This window comes from Colletotrichum higginsianum, chromosome 1 (genome assembly GCF_001672515.1).
Source record: "Colletotrichum higginsianum IMI 349063 chromosome 1, whole genome shotgun sequence".
NCBI classification, from domain to species: Eukaryota; Fungi; Ascomycota; class Sordariomycetes; order Glomerellales; family Glomerellaceae; genus Colletotrichum; species Colletotrichum higginsianum.
This window is the reverse complement of record NC_030954.1, coordinates 3,911,875-3,926,658: the sequence shown is the minus strand read 5'-3', so window position 1 is coordinate 3,926,658 and position 14,784 is coordinate 3,911,875. Positions and strand designations below refer to the sequence as shown.

Here is a 14,784-nt window from a genome sequence, read left to right as displayed (position 1 = left end):
GTAGTCTCGGCGGGAACTCGATGGCGGGAGATGATGTCGGGGACACAGGCTCAGTGACAAATGCTGCCCAAGGAGAGTCAACGAAAGGCCGCAGTTGACTGGGGGGGGGGGCGAACCGCACAATCGGCTGAGGCTTAGTACAAGGTGTGCGAGTACCTGAAAGTACACTTCCGAAGCTTTAGCTTTTCGACGAGCAAACGAAACTGGCCTGTTTGTGCTTGTTTCGATCCTAACAGCCCAATGAACACACACACATGCGCGCACGCGGGAGGAGACTGGAGCTGGCGATGTGCGTCGAGATTACGGGAAATCAGAAGAGGGAATGAATGGTCTCGAGGAAGCAAGTTTAAACAGCTGTGCAGATGTGCGACGAGGTGGCAGAGGCGAAGGGTGTGGCAAGCATTAGCATCCAAAGCAGAGCCCGAAAGCAAAATAAGTAATTGAATCAATGCGGCGTGAAGGCCTGGTACCTTGCCTAAGGTACCCAATGCTCCAGCCCACTTACCTAGATACCCTGCCTATCTCTGTAGTGGAGATACGTCGCGCTGTCCGCTATTTGTTCGCCGGGGCTGCGACGGACCACGTCAAACCGTGTACCTGGGGCTGGACTACCTGGGTGCCTTGGGGTCTCGAACACCGACCACTTGCGTCGGTTTTCCGTACCTAGGTACACAGACACTGCTGCACCCGGTTCATGGCCACATCATGATGGTGACCGCCATGGCGGATAACGAAGTAATGGTAGCGTAGACTGATCCAATATCACAGAGGCAGGCCAGAAAAGGTATCTTTATCCACTTGGCACCTCGCCTTAGTTTGCTGGTTGTCCCACCATCTGAAAATAGGGAGAGCAGGTATTGGTCTATAAGGGCAGCCTCGGAGAAATATCAGTATCGCCTTGGAGATAGTCGACAAAATCGACTCAACAATCCGCGCTAAGACCAGATGGTGTTTGCTTCGTGAAATGCTCCTCTAATCCAGATCTGCCTCCCACAAACACAAGAGCTTGTCATAAAAACTCGTCGACACACATTCGAGGCGGCCCTGCCCTGAACCAGGAACGAAGTCGCTGCCATAGTTCATGCTCTGATGTTCCTCGAATCGGGCTAGGACACTGATGTTCCATCCCTCACTCTCCAGTGGCCCCTCCAGTTCGACAACTCTAGCACCAGCGTGCATACATGATGCCAAAATCCTCAGGCGGCAGCGACCGTCCCTCTCCCGATATTCGACCAACTTGAGCCTCCAGACGCCCCCTTCCAGATTTTTCTCGCCCAAACCCTTGAACTGGCGGAGGCCGTATGTGTTGTGTGGGGGCTGGACAGAAAACAGTCGTATGGTGTCGTCGTAACTGCCTGTCACTAGTAACCTAGAGCCGTCCACAAGTTTGACAGGGACCGGCAGGATGGCCGTCACACCGGCACCGTGCCCGGTAATGTTGAGGGGTGGGTACAAGGTCTTGACTCCTGACATGGCTTCGCTACCGTCCTCGCTGCTGCGCGTACACGATGCGTACCGAAGCGCAGAATCGTCACCTCCCGAGTATATGACAAAGGGGTCCTCGGTAGGAGAGAAGGCCGCCGTCCAAGCTTCTAGCGAATGCTTAATCACAGCGTCCGAATCGTCATCGATGATCCGCCAAGACTCATCGAGCTTTGCGACGCGCACCTCGCCTGCAGAGGTTGTGATCGCGATGGAATATGCATCGTTGGTGTCCCAAACTCCTGAAAGAAACAAGACGCCCTCGGGGACGTCACGTATCCTGCTCGTGGCCAAGTGCTTGAGCGGTGACGACACATCTACGCCTGGGTTCAACTGGAATATGGACAGTGTTCCCGTGCTGGAGACCACTGCCATGATGTCGCGCCAGCTCGGCAAAGGGCAGAAGTGCAGATCAAGAATCGCCGACGGGTGAGGGACGGTTTGAACATGGTGCCTGGTGCTAAGTCAATCTTCAGCGGAAATGGCTAGGGCCCCCTCATACTCACACTACCCCGTTTTCTAGCTGGTAAACAATGAGACTACCGTTGCGGTCTTGGGGCTTATTGGCGATAGAAGAAGTCGCATCCTCCGACTCATTCGGTGGTTCTTCATCCTTGACCAAGTCATAAGTTCCAACCACGAAATACTTTGGGTGCGATAAGCAAAACTCTATGCAGCTGGGAGGCAGGTCCAAAATGAGGGACTGCTTGGATGCAATAGCGTTGGTTGGTTCAGTCATTGCTACGACAGGTCGTACATAATACTCCCCCTCTGTTCTGAGTTGCCGGAGAGAAAGAGGCCAATTCTGAGCCGTCAATGTGGGTTGAATATGTCACCGTTGTCTTGAGAGACACGCGGTATTGAGGTGCAATTCTCGTCGTATTGGTGTTGTCTTGCAAATTTGAAACCCCCGGCACCAAGTAGAGGGGAAAAAGTTGAAGTAGATAGGTACCTAGGTGGGAGTGGCGCCAGATAATTTCCGGGAGGGGAACGGCCGCGCTCCCCGGGGAACTCGGAAGGACCCCCTCCCGCCCCGGCATTTGGCGGCCGCTGATCGGATCGGGACCTTCCCATTGTTTCCAAAATAACGACTATCCCGTTAACATCCCTCATCGCCGATAGACGCGAAGTCTTATCGACTTATCACTTCACTTCGCACAATGACATAATTTGGATGGGGCAGGTCAACCGCACCAGGTCTACCTTCTTTCTGAGGGAACTTGAAACGGCTACTACATCACATCTACCGCAACAAGACGCGACGCGTCCACCGCGCAGCTCAACCATCAATCGAGTCGCGTTTCTGCCGACAGTCCAGACAATCAAGATGGACTCCGATGAATCTGACTTTTATGGTTTGTGCAAAGGCTTGGATGACGTGGCGCGCAAAGACTGACCGTTGTGCTAGGAGACGAGGACACAGTAGTTGGGCTTGAGTCTCGAGTCACGTCCTTCGATGTTTCCCAGTGGTGGGAGGAGACAGATGCTATCCAGATCAGCCGGAGAGTCAAAACGGAACCCCTTGACAGCACAAAACTACATAACCCATACGCCGGCATTCCCTACGCGTGGCAATTGACAGAGACCGTCAACGACTTCCTCGCTCGCCTCCCTCCGGGGACAACCGAGCACAGCGACAAATTTCCTTGGATCTTCATCTGCAACCCGTACATACGCCGCAAAGACAAGTTCCTTGCCCAGAACCAGCGCAGCAGGGGAAACGAGGACGAGGCACCCGAGGAGGAAGGTTCCCGGCTCGATACTTTGATCGAGGGAGGCACGGAGAGGCTAAACATCCTGCTCAACTTCAAGCAAGGCATCAACAGCACCAAAAAGTCTACGGCAGTCAAGATGCGAGAGATAGATCAAGAGCAGAAGGAGGCTTCTCGGGACATCTTGAGTCTTGCAAGTGCGTGTAGGATCAAAGCCGGCAAGGCAAGTCTTCTGATCTCGGCGATACGATGTATATGGCGGTGATTGACGCTTGTCGGCAGTGGATGCTCTTCTGTCAACCCAAGGATGTTGATGAAGTCTGGCGTGTCATCTCGAAGGCCACAGCCAACAACGAACTGGGAATCGCAGCCAAGGTCGCTCCCTGGAACCCACATACTGACCCTACTGGGCGAAAAGACCGCATCGTGTGTGTCTATACGGCCGACTTCGGTGACAAGGCAGATGTGACTCGTATTCTGCAAAAGCTTCGGGAGCTGAGGTTAGTCGAGACCATGGGACGTCCCATATATTACAAGCCAGGTGCGTTCGCATTTGCTCAAGTGTCTTAGCCTGTCCGATAAGACTAACAAAGGCTCAGATGCCTTCACATATCTTGGTATAGCTTACGGAAACCATTGGGGCGTCAAAGCCTCCATCTACAGCTCTATGGATCTTTTACCAATCTCGTCGTCCACAAGCCAAAGAATGAGGCTGTCTAGCAGTAGCCACCTACGCTATTGACGAGTTTGGTTATTTCAGCAACATGATCGGCGAGGAGTGCATTACACTATTAAAGCCACTCAACTCACAGAAGCAGATACGACGAGGGTTGAGCCGTTTGTGTGTGTGCGTGCAAATGTTGCTGAGATGGGAGGGCGGATGATCAAAACGAAGAAAAACCACACTATGACGAGTTCAAGTTCCATAGTCATGCTCATCCCGGCTCTTCTGATGTACGTATCGCCAAAAGCGTGCGCTAATAAGATGTGTGTTTGTGGTTGGCAGAACACCGATAACAAAGCATACCATCTACCCTTGAAACACCGCTAGCCCAGCCCACCATACTGGAACTAAAGATCTGCTCTGGTATCGAAACGCGTGCCCATCGTTTATGCCATTCGGTGTACCGTACTGTTGTTGTGTAATGAACAGGGTACGTGCCCTCCCCGATCAACAGCGCCGCTCTAGGACGATTGACTTGACCTTTGGCTGTTATTACGACGGAATAGCCAGCGTTGATGCTAGATGACGCCGCAAACGCTCTCTAGTAGTTGTTTAGACTCAGATAGTAAGTTGCTGGAGCCATTCCATAGTCATGGAGATGGGCCATCAGAGTCCTCGAGGACAGCGTCCGGGTCGATGGTCTTGAGTAGCAGGACCAGCCTATAGGCGCTGTTTCCGTTGAGGTAATACCTGTGCAGTTTCTTGGAGCGCAGGAAGCCCAGGCGCTCGTACAGGCGCATGGCCTGGGTGTTGGTCTCTTCGGTTTCCAAAACGACTTCGTCGGCATTCCGCTGGGCCATGGCGTCGATGGCTCTCTTGACGAGGGACGTGGCGATACCCTTGCCACGATATGGGGAGGCGACGGCCAGCATGGCGATGTAACCGCGGCGCGTTGGCGGTGAGTGAGATGAATGTACTTCCAGCTTGCACACAATGACGCCAATGAGTGACGAGTCTGAAGGGTCCAATGCCTGAATTGTGGTCAGCAACATGACACAGGCCAAGTGCCTAGGTAAGTGGGAAGACACGTACCATGAAGCACAAGTGACCCCATTGGTAGAGGAAATATCGATAGACATATATGCTGTAAGGTTCGCTCAAGTCCTTTGCAATCAAAGAGCGGATGGCGGGGAGATATTCCGCTTCTAAACCATGCTCATATTGAATGTACTGCAGATCCGCGGGGACATATGTGATGCTGGAAACGTCCATGCTGACGGCTTGGTTTTGTGGAGAAGGATAGCCGACCGGTCGGTCCCTATGACTGCAGCGTAGATGGAGAAACAGAAGGAAGCGGCAGTGTTGAAAGTTAAAGACGAGCCTAGACCGGCAGACGCTCGTTGTACTCAACTCATGACAATTTGAACGGCGCAACGAGAAACAGGCAGTGCAGTGGTTGATGAGAGAGCTGAGCGGGGAGGGGGCTGCGAGAGAAAACCTGCAGAGGATGCGGAAGAAGAAAAAGAGGGAAGAGAAGGCAATGCTGCTTAGGGAGAAACCCAGCTCTGCCGCGAACCTGAGGAGGGCGAAATGGGACGATTACAACGGTTTCGAACCACAATCGTGGGTTGTGCGTTTGCGGGTTCAAGTGTATGTAGCGGGCAAAATGTGAGTCGGATGTCCTGTACCTGTCTGTTTCTCGGAGTTGGCAACTGAGATGTCGTTTGCTGTTTGCTGTTAGCGGGCGGCGCATCAGGTGCAGCTCCACGTCCGTGTCCCCTGACCCAGTCGCATTGTTCGGAGGTCCAGCCGTCAGGCTATCGTACAAGTGGGGCTTACCCACCGGTGTTTTCCACTGTCCTGGCCTTCAAGTGCTATGCATCAACCAATTTGCTTCTTCCATCAATGTTGCTCAGTTGTCTGTCATCCACAATCACATGCTAAACGGTTGCGACTACCTGCCCATGACCTACCTCTTCAGGGAGCCGCAGTTCGCTTTTTCTCGTGCTCCTCGATGCACCGTCTTATTGGTTCTCGCCTACCTACCTAAGCAGGTATCCCATGTCCATGTATCCCTACACGCGGAGTAGTGCCCGACATCATGGTGTGTTGGCTGGGAGTGTTGTCGAATGTCAAATCCGGATACCGCCTGCTGGTCTAGAGACGAAGCACTCGTAAGATCCGAACTTGAGAACAGGCCAATTCGTGGGGGCCTGCTCACAATACCAGGTATGGTAAGCCATCGACCGAGTTGACCTTCAGAAGACTGTCGTCAATGCGGATGTCGAGAGACCGCGCTGCAACATGATGCATCTGCATGCCCGTGTGGACGTACCACCCACACAAGTGTCTCTTTACACTACCGTCCGGGGGGGTTGGGGGATTGCTGACTGCTTCCGGACTAATTAGTAAGTTCTTGGGACCGAGGTGTTCTCCAGCCTTGTCAGACATGAAAGTCACACGATGCTGTCTGGATGAGGCCGCATGCCCTCCCTCGTCTAGTGGGGTTGTGGCTGCCCAAGGCGGAAAGGTACCTGTCCATCTGCCGCACTTTTTTGCGTCTCAGGTGTGGTCGGAGTGCTGGAAGCTGCGAGTTGAAAACAAAAGATGATAGACGCTGGGGCCATCCGGAAATTGACGTCACGACAAGCACTACCAGGGCTTCGCTCATGGACCTGTCATTATTTTTATTCATTGTACGGATCTTTTGATTCGGTTTTGCTTTCGGTCAGTTCGGCCAGCGCCGCAACCGGGTGCCTTTCCTCTTCTCTGCTCTATTCTCTCCGCCGGTTTCTCTAAACGATTGTCCTCGTCCGACCCCCCCTTCCCCTTGGTACAGCTCCAATCTTGCTAGCGTCGGCATTCCTGTCGGCATTCCGCTATTTTGTCTGAAGCACGGCGAATTAAGCTTTGCGCCCCTCTCTGTTGCTATCGCTGCCTCTTTCGTACATCCCTTGCTTGACCGCTTAGGTAGCTTGACATTGCGCCTCCCGGGCCCGGGTCCTACTGATAAATATTGAGCCACCCCTCCCCCCTGCTCCCCCCTTCCTTCAGCCCTCCGGGCACCTCCCAAGCCCTTACATTCCACCGCACTCCTACCTAGGTACGGACTACTTGAACCTGTCTTGAGCCAGTCATAATGGCATCCTTAGGCCGTCGCTATCTTGAACCCACAAGCTAACCTCAAGGCACCAGTATCACCCGCGTTTTCGCAAATACTGCGATCGCGACTATGTCTTCCTCAACCATCAGACGCCGAGCGCTTCCCGTCGATACCCAGGTCGAGAACGAATCACCCACCCCTCGAGACGAAAGCCCCGAAAAGTCGGAAGCCACCGCCCACGTCGTTCGCCATGTGAAACCTAAAACGCGAAAACGCCGCAATGGCGCCATCTTCTTGCTCGGAAGCTTGTTCGGAATCATAGCTGCCGGGTTCTTCGCGAAAAGCAACGATCTTATAGACTTCCCCGAGCTCGGGGAGCTCAGCATGGATAGTCTTTTCGATGTTCTGCCTGCTGGCTTGGTCAAGGATATGCGGGATCTTGTGGTCAGTAACACTTCGTTTCTAGGCTTGGAGGGGGACTTGACGCCAAGCTGGCCTGAACTGACCCGGCTGCTCGTGAAGCAAGGCGAGCGCGAGTTCGTCGATAGCTACGATGCCTTCTCCGTAGGGCTACAAGCCCGCGCCGAGGGCCTTCACGCCCACCACCCAATGATAATGGTACCGGGTGTCATTTCAACGGGTCTCGAATCATGGGGCACTGCCAATGTCTCTCGCCAGTATTTCCGAAAGCGTCTTTGGGGCAGCTGGAGTATGATGCGGGCGTTGGTTCTGGACAAGGAGAACTGGAAAAGGCACATCATGTTGGACCAGGATACTGGCCTTGATCCTCCCCATATCAAACTCCGGGCCGCCCAGGGCTTTGACGCAACTGACTTTTTTATCACCGGATATTGGATTTGGAACAAGATATTTGAGAATCTGGCGTCTATAGGCTACGACCCGACCAATTCTTTCACGGCAGCGTACGACTGGCGCCTGGCCTACCCGAACCTCGAGACTCGCGATCAATACTTTTCGAGGCTCAAGTCCTACATCGAGACGGCGCACGAATTTTCGGGAAAGAAGGCCGTCCTCGTGTCTCACAGCATGGGCGGGCAGGTTCTTTTCTACTTCTTCCACTGGGTAGCGTCTGAGAGTGGCGGCAAAGGAGGTGACGACTGGGTCGAGCAGCACGTCGAGGCGTGGATCAACGTGAGCGGGTGTATGCTTGGCGCCGTCAAGGACCTGACGGCTGTCTTGTCGGGTGAAATGCGTGACACGGCGCAGCTTAACGCATTTGCCGTCTACGGCCTCGAGAAGTTCTTGAGCAAGGACGAAAGGGCGCAGCTGTTTCGCGCGATGCCTGGTATTTCGTCAATGCTTCCCATCGGCGGGGACGCCGTCTGGGGCAATTCCACTTGGGCGCCTGACGACCTGCCTGGGCAGGACTTCTCTTATGGATCTCTTCTTAACTTCCGCAGCGGCATGAACTGGACAACACCGGATCGGAATTTGACAGTTGAGTCGGCCATGGAATACCTCTTCAACACGACCGAGGAGTGGTACTCAAGAAACGTGAAAGGAGCGTACTCGCACGGCGTAGCGCACACCGAGGCCGATGTTGAAGCCAACGAAAAAGACGCCCAGAAATGGATCAACCCGTTGGAGACACGACTGCCGCTGGCGCCCAGTCTCAAAATCTACTGCTTTTACGGCGTGGGGAAGCCCACGGAGCGAGGATACTACTACCGGTCGCCAGAAATGCCCGCTCTCACAAACCTGAACATCACCATCGACACAGCCCTCACGCAGGGAGAGGTGGACCACGGCGTCGTTATGGGCGAGGGCGATGGAACGGTGAACCTGCTCAGTACTGGGTATATGTGTAACCGTGGATGGAACTACAAGCGGTACAACCCGGCCGGTGTCAAGGTGACTGTGGTCGAGATGGAGCACGAGCCCGAACGATTCAATCCTCGAGGGGGGCCCAAGACGGCAGATCACGTGGACATTCTCGGGCGGCAGCATCTCAACGAACTCATCCTGCGGATCGCGGCGGGCAAGGGCAACACGATATCGGACTACGTCGTCAGCAACATTATGGAGTATGCCGACAAGGTCAAGGTATACGAGGACGATGAGCGGCCGATCGAGGAGAAGGAGTCGTAGAAAGTGATCATGAATAATAGATTGGCTAGGACTACCTCATGTCATGATGGGCTCGGTTAGAGGCGTTTCTGGCGCATGACACAGGATATTTTGGGAGCACTGAGAACGGCTACGTTACGCCATGGGGAATGCCCTCCTGTTCGATACATTGTTTTAGAAATGGATACACATTAAACATAGAGCTCACAGCATCCATACGCACATTAGTATTCCTGATGGCACTTTTGATACCGCACATGGCCACGCGGTGGTAGGAGGAACCCAGAAGTAACGTGCTGCGGGCTACTCAGCGGCACAACTGGTTGTGGCCTACGTAGGATTTGCCCAGTTCTGAAAGGAGCATGAAGAACACCCAAAACGCAAGGGCGGTGGGAGTCGTACGCGCAAACAGAACTTATCCGAGAAACGGTAGGCGAGCTTCGTATTTGGCTGCCTACCTATGCATGGTATGAAGGTTTGCTATTAGGGGTTCCGTCATGGCTGGGAGCACTCGATGGTGCGGCCAATTCAAAGTTATTCTCGACCGAATGGGGGCGGACCCAGTTCCAGCTTGACGTAAGACTCGCCGACATAAACAGGTGCAACAGGCTGATATTTACTTACTCCCCCGCCACCACTGCCTCCACTACCAAGGTACCCACCTACCACAAGCGCTGAACCACCCCTCGGTCCCCTCCTTTCTCACGCCTCCACTGTACTGTGGGCGTGGCCAACCCAACCGCTCCTGCCCCTCCACGTCGACCGTCTCCCGTCCTTCTCCCCCACCTTTTGCTCTCTTGGACATGACCTGACCTGTCTCGACCAGGAGGGGGGCCCTTGTTGTCCAGCCATGTGTTGTATCAAGTCCCAAAGAGTCGAAACTCCAGCCGGCCTCATCTTCATCCCACCGAATATTTGTTCTGCTTCCTCATTTTCTTTTTCCAGACCATCGTCTCTGCAGCGGTCGCTCTTCGCACTGCGCCAGTGATGCAGATCACTTCGCCGATCTATCCAAGGTGGTTTCTAGCATCATGGCCGAGTTTGACGTCTACGAGTCTCTCGAGACTCAACATCAGTTTTGGGAAGGTCAGTAAACCCTCTCTCTCTCTCTCTCTGTCTCTCTCTCTCCACGTTCCCGCCCCCGCTCCTCTAGTCGATGTCGTCCTTCTTTACTTGTCGGGTCGCCGCCCATGCTACGCTTGACGAGCCTCGCAACTGACAGAACACCCAATCACCCAGAACTTGACGACGTCGTCACGACCCAATATCAGTCACACGATTTAATCGACGAAACCCTACGAGCTTGGCTATATCTCACTTCGAGATTCCGAGAAAAGTTCCCCGAAACCGAGGACGATGTCGCCGTCTGCTGCGAAAAGTTACTGCAGTGCCAGCTGTTTCGAGACAACAAGGACTACATCCGCACCCAAATCATCTACAGTTTGCTGCAGGAGGATGACCCAGCATCGCTTCACGTTATCGTACTCTTTCTGCTGCTCGATGGCCATGCCGATGAGTCTACATACTCCCGCATGATCGAGGAAGCGTGTTTCCCTCGCCTCCTCGAGCTGATCAACGGTCGCAAAGATCAGGATCTGAGGCTGCATCGTCTGCTTCTTGAGCTCATGTATGAAATGTCACGAATCGAACGCTTGCGCACCGCCGACTTACTCCAGGTCGATGACGGCTTCATCGCCTACCTTTTCCAGATAATCGAGGAGCTCTCCAATGACGTTCACGACCCGTACCACTACCCTATTATTCGCGTGCTGGTTTGTCGCTTCCCGTACCTGCTCCCCGCTGTCCATCATTCTCGTGGCTGACCTTGTAACAGTTGGTACTGAACGAACAATACATGCTCGCTTCTACCGACGTTGCCGCCGATCCTACGTCCCCCACCGCCCCCCTTACGAACAGGGTCATCAAGTGTCTAAGTCTACACGGTGACTCGTTTCGCACATTCGGAGAGAATATCATTTTGCTGCTGAATCGCGAAACCGAGACGTCGCTGCAGCTACTGATTCTCAAACTTTTATATCTCTTATTTACAACCAAAGCCACATACGAATACTTTTACACGAACGACCTCAAGGTTCTCCTTGACGTTATCATTAGGAACCTCATGGACTTGCCGGATGAGAAGATATCGCTTCGTCACACATACCTCCGAGTCCTGTACCCGCTTCTGGCGCATACGCAGCTGAGCCGCCCGCCGCACTACAAACGCGACGAGGTCCTCAAGGTCTTGAGGATCCTGGGCGGTTTTGGCAACTCCCACTTTGCGCCCGCTGATGAAACTACAGTGAGGTTGGTTGATCGCGTCTCCAAAGTGAAATGGCTTATCGACCAGGAGCCTTCTGGCGAGGCTGAAGTGGCGAGGAAGTTCCTGGGCATCAGTCTATCTCGCTCGCAGACGGCAAGCAGCGTTAGCGTGGTTGATGTCGCGGCCGTCATGGAGAAACCCGGTGTCATCACTCCGAGTCGGAAAGCCGAAGCAGAAGCGGAAGCCAAGCAGGGAGAAGAAAATGCCGGGCGAGTCGCAGTGCGGGCGAAGAAACCCCTGCCCGAAGTACCAAAACATCGACACGGTATTCCTGTCGGACCGACGTCGACGTCGACGTTGCATTTGAATGGACATAGGAAGATACCACCTAAAGCACCACCACCACGGCGGAGGACGAGGCTCAAACCCGTCGAATCTGTGGCGGACGATGCTCCCACGCCCCAAGTTTGAGAGAGATATACGTGATGGCCCTGGTCCTGATAGACGAAGAGACTGAGGATACAAAACGGGACAGGCGTTTAATCGAGTTGTCGACTTGAACGGGAGTTGGACTTGGAAACATGGAGATGCATAGCAATCACGACCTTATGGATGGCGTCGAGCGTTCGGGTCACTATCATGGCATAGCAGGGGCGTTTGGGTTCCGCGGGACGACTACGATCGGGCCCGGGGAAGGCGTGTCGCCTGTTGACCCTTCATTCTAGCAGCTTGTCACATTTACACACTTTGAATGGATACGATAAACGCGCGTCTTTCCAGTTGAATTGTTGCAGGCCAGCTTATCGCAGCAGGATATTTGACCGATGTTGTTGACTTGGGTGAAGGTTCGAAACGATAGACTACTACGCAAAAGGCCCGCCCCTGCCCTCGCCCCTTGGGCTGGAGTCGAATCAAGAGATAAGACGAACGATATCTGACCACCAAAAATTCAGGGTCACAGACAACACGAGTTAAGGGCAACTGTACACATAACATGGCTCTTTCAATGCCAGAGTTTATCACTTGCCAGACAAGACGAGAGCCAAGAGCGAGATCAAATGCGGCATGTGGCTGCTGCAGCATCGCACGTGGTCTACAACGGCGGTAATGAGTCGGCTTCTCTGCCTTTCATTCTTCTCATAACTACCAGGAGCTTCCGAACAAACTGCTGCTGTAGGATCCATGTCAGTTTCGCTCATTTCTGATACGGGAGTGGTCTAGGACTAGGATGAAACGGGTTGGCTGTATGATGCTGAATTACCGCAAAATTTATCTGCTTCATGTGCGAGATGGAAGTAGATGATTACTTGTAGGACAAAATACGTAGCGAGGGTGGTGGTGCCTCTTGAGGTCGCACAGTCAAACCTGGATAGTGTTGACTGTTCTCGGGAACTCCAAGAAATCTGCACAGCAAGCCGAAAGTTGACCAACAGGAAATATGGGCAATCTCCATGTGCGAGCGATTACGTCTTAGTCTTGGGGTTGGTGACCGCACCAGGCAACAATTCCAGCTGAACCTGAAGCTACCAACGCCGTACCAAACAGAAAGAAGCCAAGTCAGCCTCCAACAAGCCATGAACGTCAAGTAAGTGACAATATCGAGCAGCGTCTCGGTCGTGGTTGGGAACGCTCGGGCTGGTCGGGTGGCACGGATGTCGAGATCCTCAATGTCGACCTACAGCACAGAATAAATGTCTATGAGATGAAAATTCATCGCGGCCGACCAGCAACGGAACAGTGGTCATCCGCATGCCCAGAAGCTAGGGGTTTAGCACAACCTTGGGTACTGTAGTCACCTCGGGCTCGAGGTTCCAAGCCTGTGATGATTGTAGCGAATGTACCTAGCCATTGGAGGAGGAGGACGCATACGTCATCGGCCGGGCGGATGCTCAAGTAGCAGGACCATTCTTGGTTTCTTGTTCGCGACCATCGCGACGACTTCCATGGTGGTCAGAGGCACATGACTGCCCCCCGCCCCCCACCTCGGCCAACGAAGAAGATGAGGGAGGAAACGAAGCGCAATGGTATGGTGGCGCAGTCTCGCTCAAGAGAAAGGAAGTGCGGGGGAATGAGCGGGCAAAGACGGATGGCATCAAGCGAGTGTGTCAAAGAAGGCAACGGCTGAGGGCAAGTTGATGATGAGGTTGAGCGAACACAATGATTGCACCATGTGCGTGTAATTGGAGGATGGCCTAAACCATCACTGGTGCGGTACTACATTGCCGCCCTTGTTCTGTATGGATAGATGATCAACTCTCAGCCAGACAGGCAGACAGGCAAACAGTACGCGACTGACTGACAGGAAGCTCAATTGAGACGCTGATACCCGCAGTTACTCACTCAAGTATTACATAGGATCAGACGGTCCGTGTAATCCTTCATCTTGTGGGCTATTGTCGATATGAACCGATGGCAACTATCCCAGAGTCTGCTAGGCTTGGAAATGCGCTTCCATGTCATGTACTGTCCGAAGCACAGCTGCGTCAGAAGACGGGAGTGCCCTGCAAGGAAACCGCGCACGCCGGAGCACATCAGCGCAAATCTCGGCCAGCAACGAGCAAGAGACAGGACGATGATTCGTCCCATCCTCGACGCGAAGCGGGATGCAAGGAAGGGTGCGCTTGTGCGTTAGACACTTCCGTGGCACCTAGGTGCATTTATAAACCACTGTCACGGGAAGCCGGTGCTGGGTATAGCACTTATGCTGTGTTTTCTACCTTTTTTATACATGTTGTGTACCTGTGCGACCTCAAGGGGACAGCCTTGGCCACATACCTTAGTCACATGAAGCTGGTTTAGTGGAGATGTAATCGGTTGCCCTGTGATCCTGTCTGACCTGTGAGAACCAAACCGGGAAGGAGAGTGAGGCCTGAAGAGGGGGAGGAGAGAGAGAGAAGGATGGGGGAATTGGTATTGTATTGGTTGGGTGGTGATACCAGATGTTGGCTCCTCGTGCAAGATTCGAGAAACGGACTCCCCCCACCCCCTGTTTTCCATCTTATATGCACCGTTAAAGAGCCTGACAGCCCAGCGGACGGGTTCTATACCTTGAACAACGTGGGTGGGTAGGTAGGCGTAATCCTCCCTGGCCTAACCTAAGACCAAACTTCTGTGCTTGATCCTCTTCTTCAGTCCGTCATCGTCCCCTTCATATCCTGTCCTGTCCCGGGATTTTACGCCAAAAGAGAAAGAAAAAGAAGAAAGGGACATAAGGAGGACCAATTGATTGCGTCGCACCTGTGCACCTGTCCAGTATCCACGCACCATCCGAGAAAACAGCCGCCCCCTCAACTTCGCCTCTTCTGCCAAAAACAATCCCCGAGACACATAGCATTCCGCTGGGCCGAATCGGGAGCCACCTCCACGACTCGACCGTCGCTGATGACGACATTGGTCTGAGCCCAAGATAGCTCTTCCGCTAACCATTGCGTCAAACGCACACCTCAACCTATTGATTGTCGCCCATTCCGCC

General features: G+C 53.6%; 6 protein-coding genes across 6 annotated transcripts; 3 read left to right on the top strand and 3 right to left on the bottom strand.

Moving 5' to 3' along the window:
• Window positions 1-972: 972 nt before the first annotated feature.
• CH63R_01161 (WD-40 repeat-containing protein) lies at window positions 973-2,221 on the bottom strand (the record flags this gene model as incomplete). The annotated part of the gene is made up of 2 exons (XM_018296136.1): window positions 973-1,936; window positions 1,989-2,221. The coding sequence occupies 2 exons, from the start codon at window positions 2,219-2,221 to the stop codon at window positions 973-975; spliced, it is 1,197 nt and encodes a 398-aa protein (XP_018164498.1).
• Window positions 2,222-2,656: 435 nt separating this feature from the next.
• CH63R_01160 (DNA polymerase ii large subunit-like protein) lies at window positions 2,657-3,936 on the top strand (the record flags this gene model as incomplete). The annotated part of the gene is made up of 4 exons (XM_018296135.1): window positions 2,657-2,837; window positions 2,891-3,391; window positions 3,418-3,735; window positions 3,788-3,936. 4 exons carry the CDS (start codon window positions 2,657-2,659, stop codon window positions 3,934-3,936), a joined length of 1,149 nt encoding a protein of 382 aa, XP_018164497.1.
• A 572-nt stretch (window positions 3,937-4,508) lies between these two features.
• CH63R_01159 (Acetyltransferase) lies at window positions 4,509-5,130 on the bottom strand (the record flags this gene model as incomplete). Its single annotated transcript, XM_018296134.1, has 2 exons — window positions 4,509-4,889; window positions 4,951-5,130. The coding sequence occupies 2 exons, from the start codon at window positions 5,128-5,130 to the stop codon at window positions 4,509-4,511; spliced, it is 561 nt and encodes a 186-aa protein (XP_018164496.1).
• A 1,960-nt stretch (window positions 5,131-7,090) lies between these two features.
• On the top strand, window positions 7,091-9,070 carry CH63R_01158 (Lecithin:cholesterol acyltransferase; the record flags this gene model as incomplete). The annotated part of the gene is made up of 1 exon (XM_018296133.1): window positions 7,091-9,070. One exon carries the CDS (start codon window positions 7,091-7,093, stop codon window positions 9,068-9,070), a length of 1,980 nt encoding a protein of 659 aa, XP_018164495.1.
• Window positions 9,071-10,080: 1,010 nt separating this feature from the next.
• On the top strand, window positions 10,081-11,783 carry CH63R_01157 (uncharacterized protein; the record flags this gene model as incomplete). Its single annotated transcript, XM_018296132.1, has 3 exons — window positions 10,081-10,135; window positions 10,289-10,821; window positions 10,884-11,783. 3 exons carry the CDS (start codon window positions 10,081-10,083, stop codon window positions 11,781-11,783), a joined length of 1,488 nt encoding a protein of 495 aa, XP_018164494.1.
• A 2,176-nt stretch (window positions 11,784-13,959) lies between these two features.
• Window positions 13,960-14,309, bottom strand: CH63R_01156 (uncharacterized protein; the record flags this gene model as incomplete). Its single annotated transcript, XM_018296131.1, has 2 exons — window positions 13,960-14,016; window positions 14,088-14,309. The coding sequence occupies 2 exons, from the start codon at window positions 14,307-14,309 to the stop codon at window positions 13,960-13,962; spliced, it is 279 nt and encodes a 92-aa protein (XP_018164493.1).
• Between the last annotated feature and the right edge of the window lie 475 nt (window positions 14,310-14,784).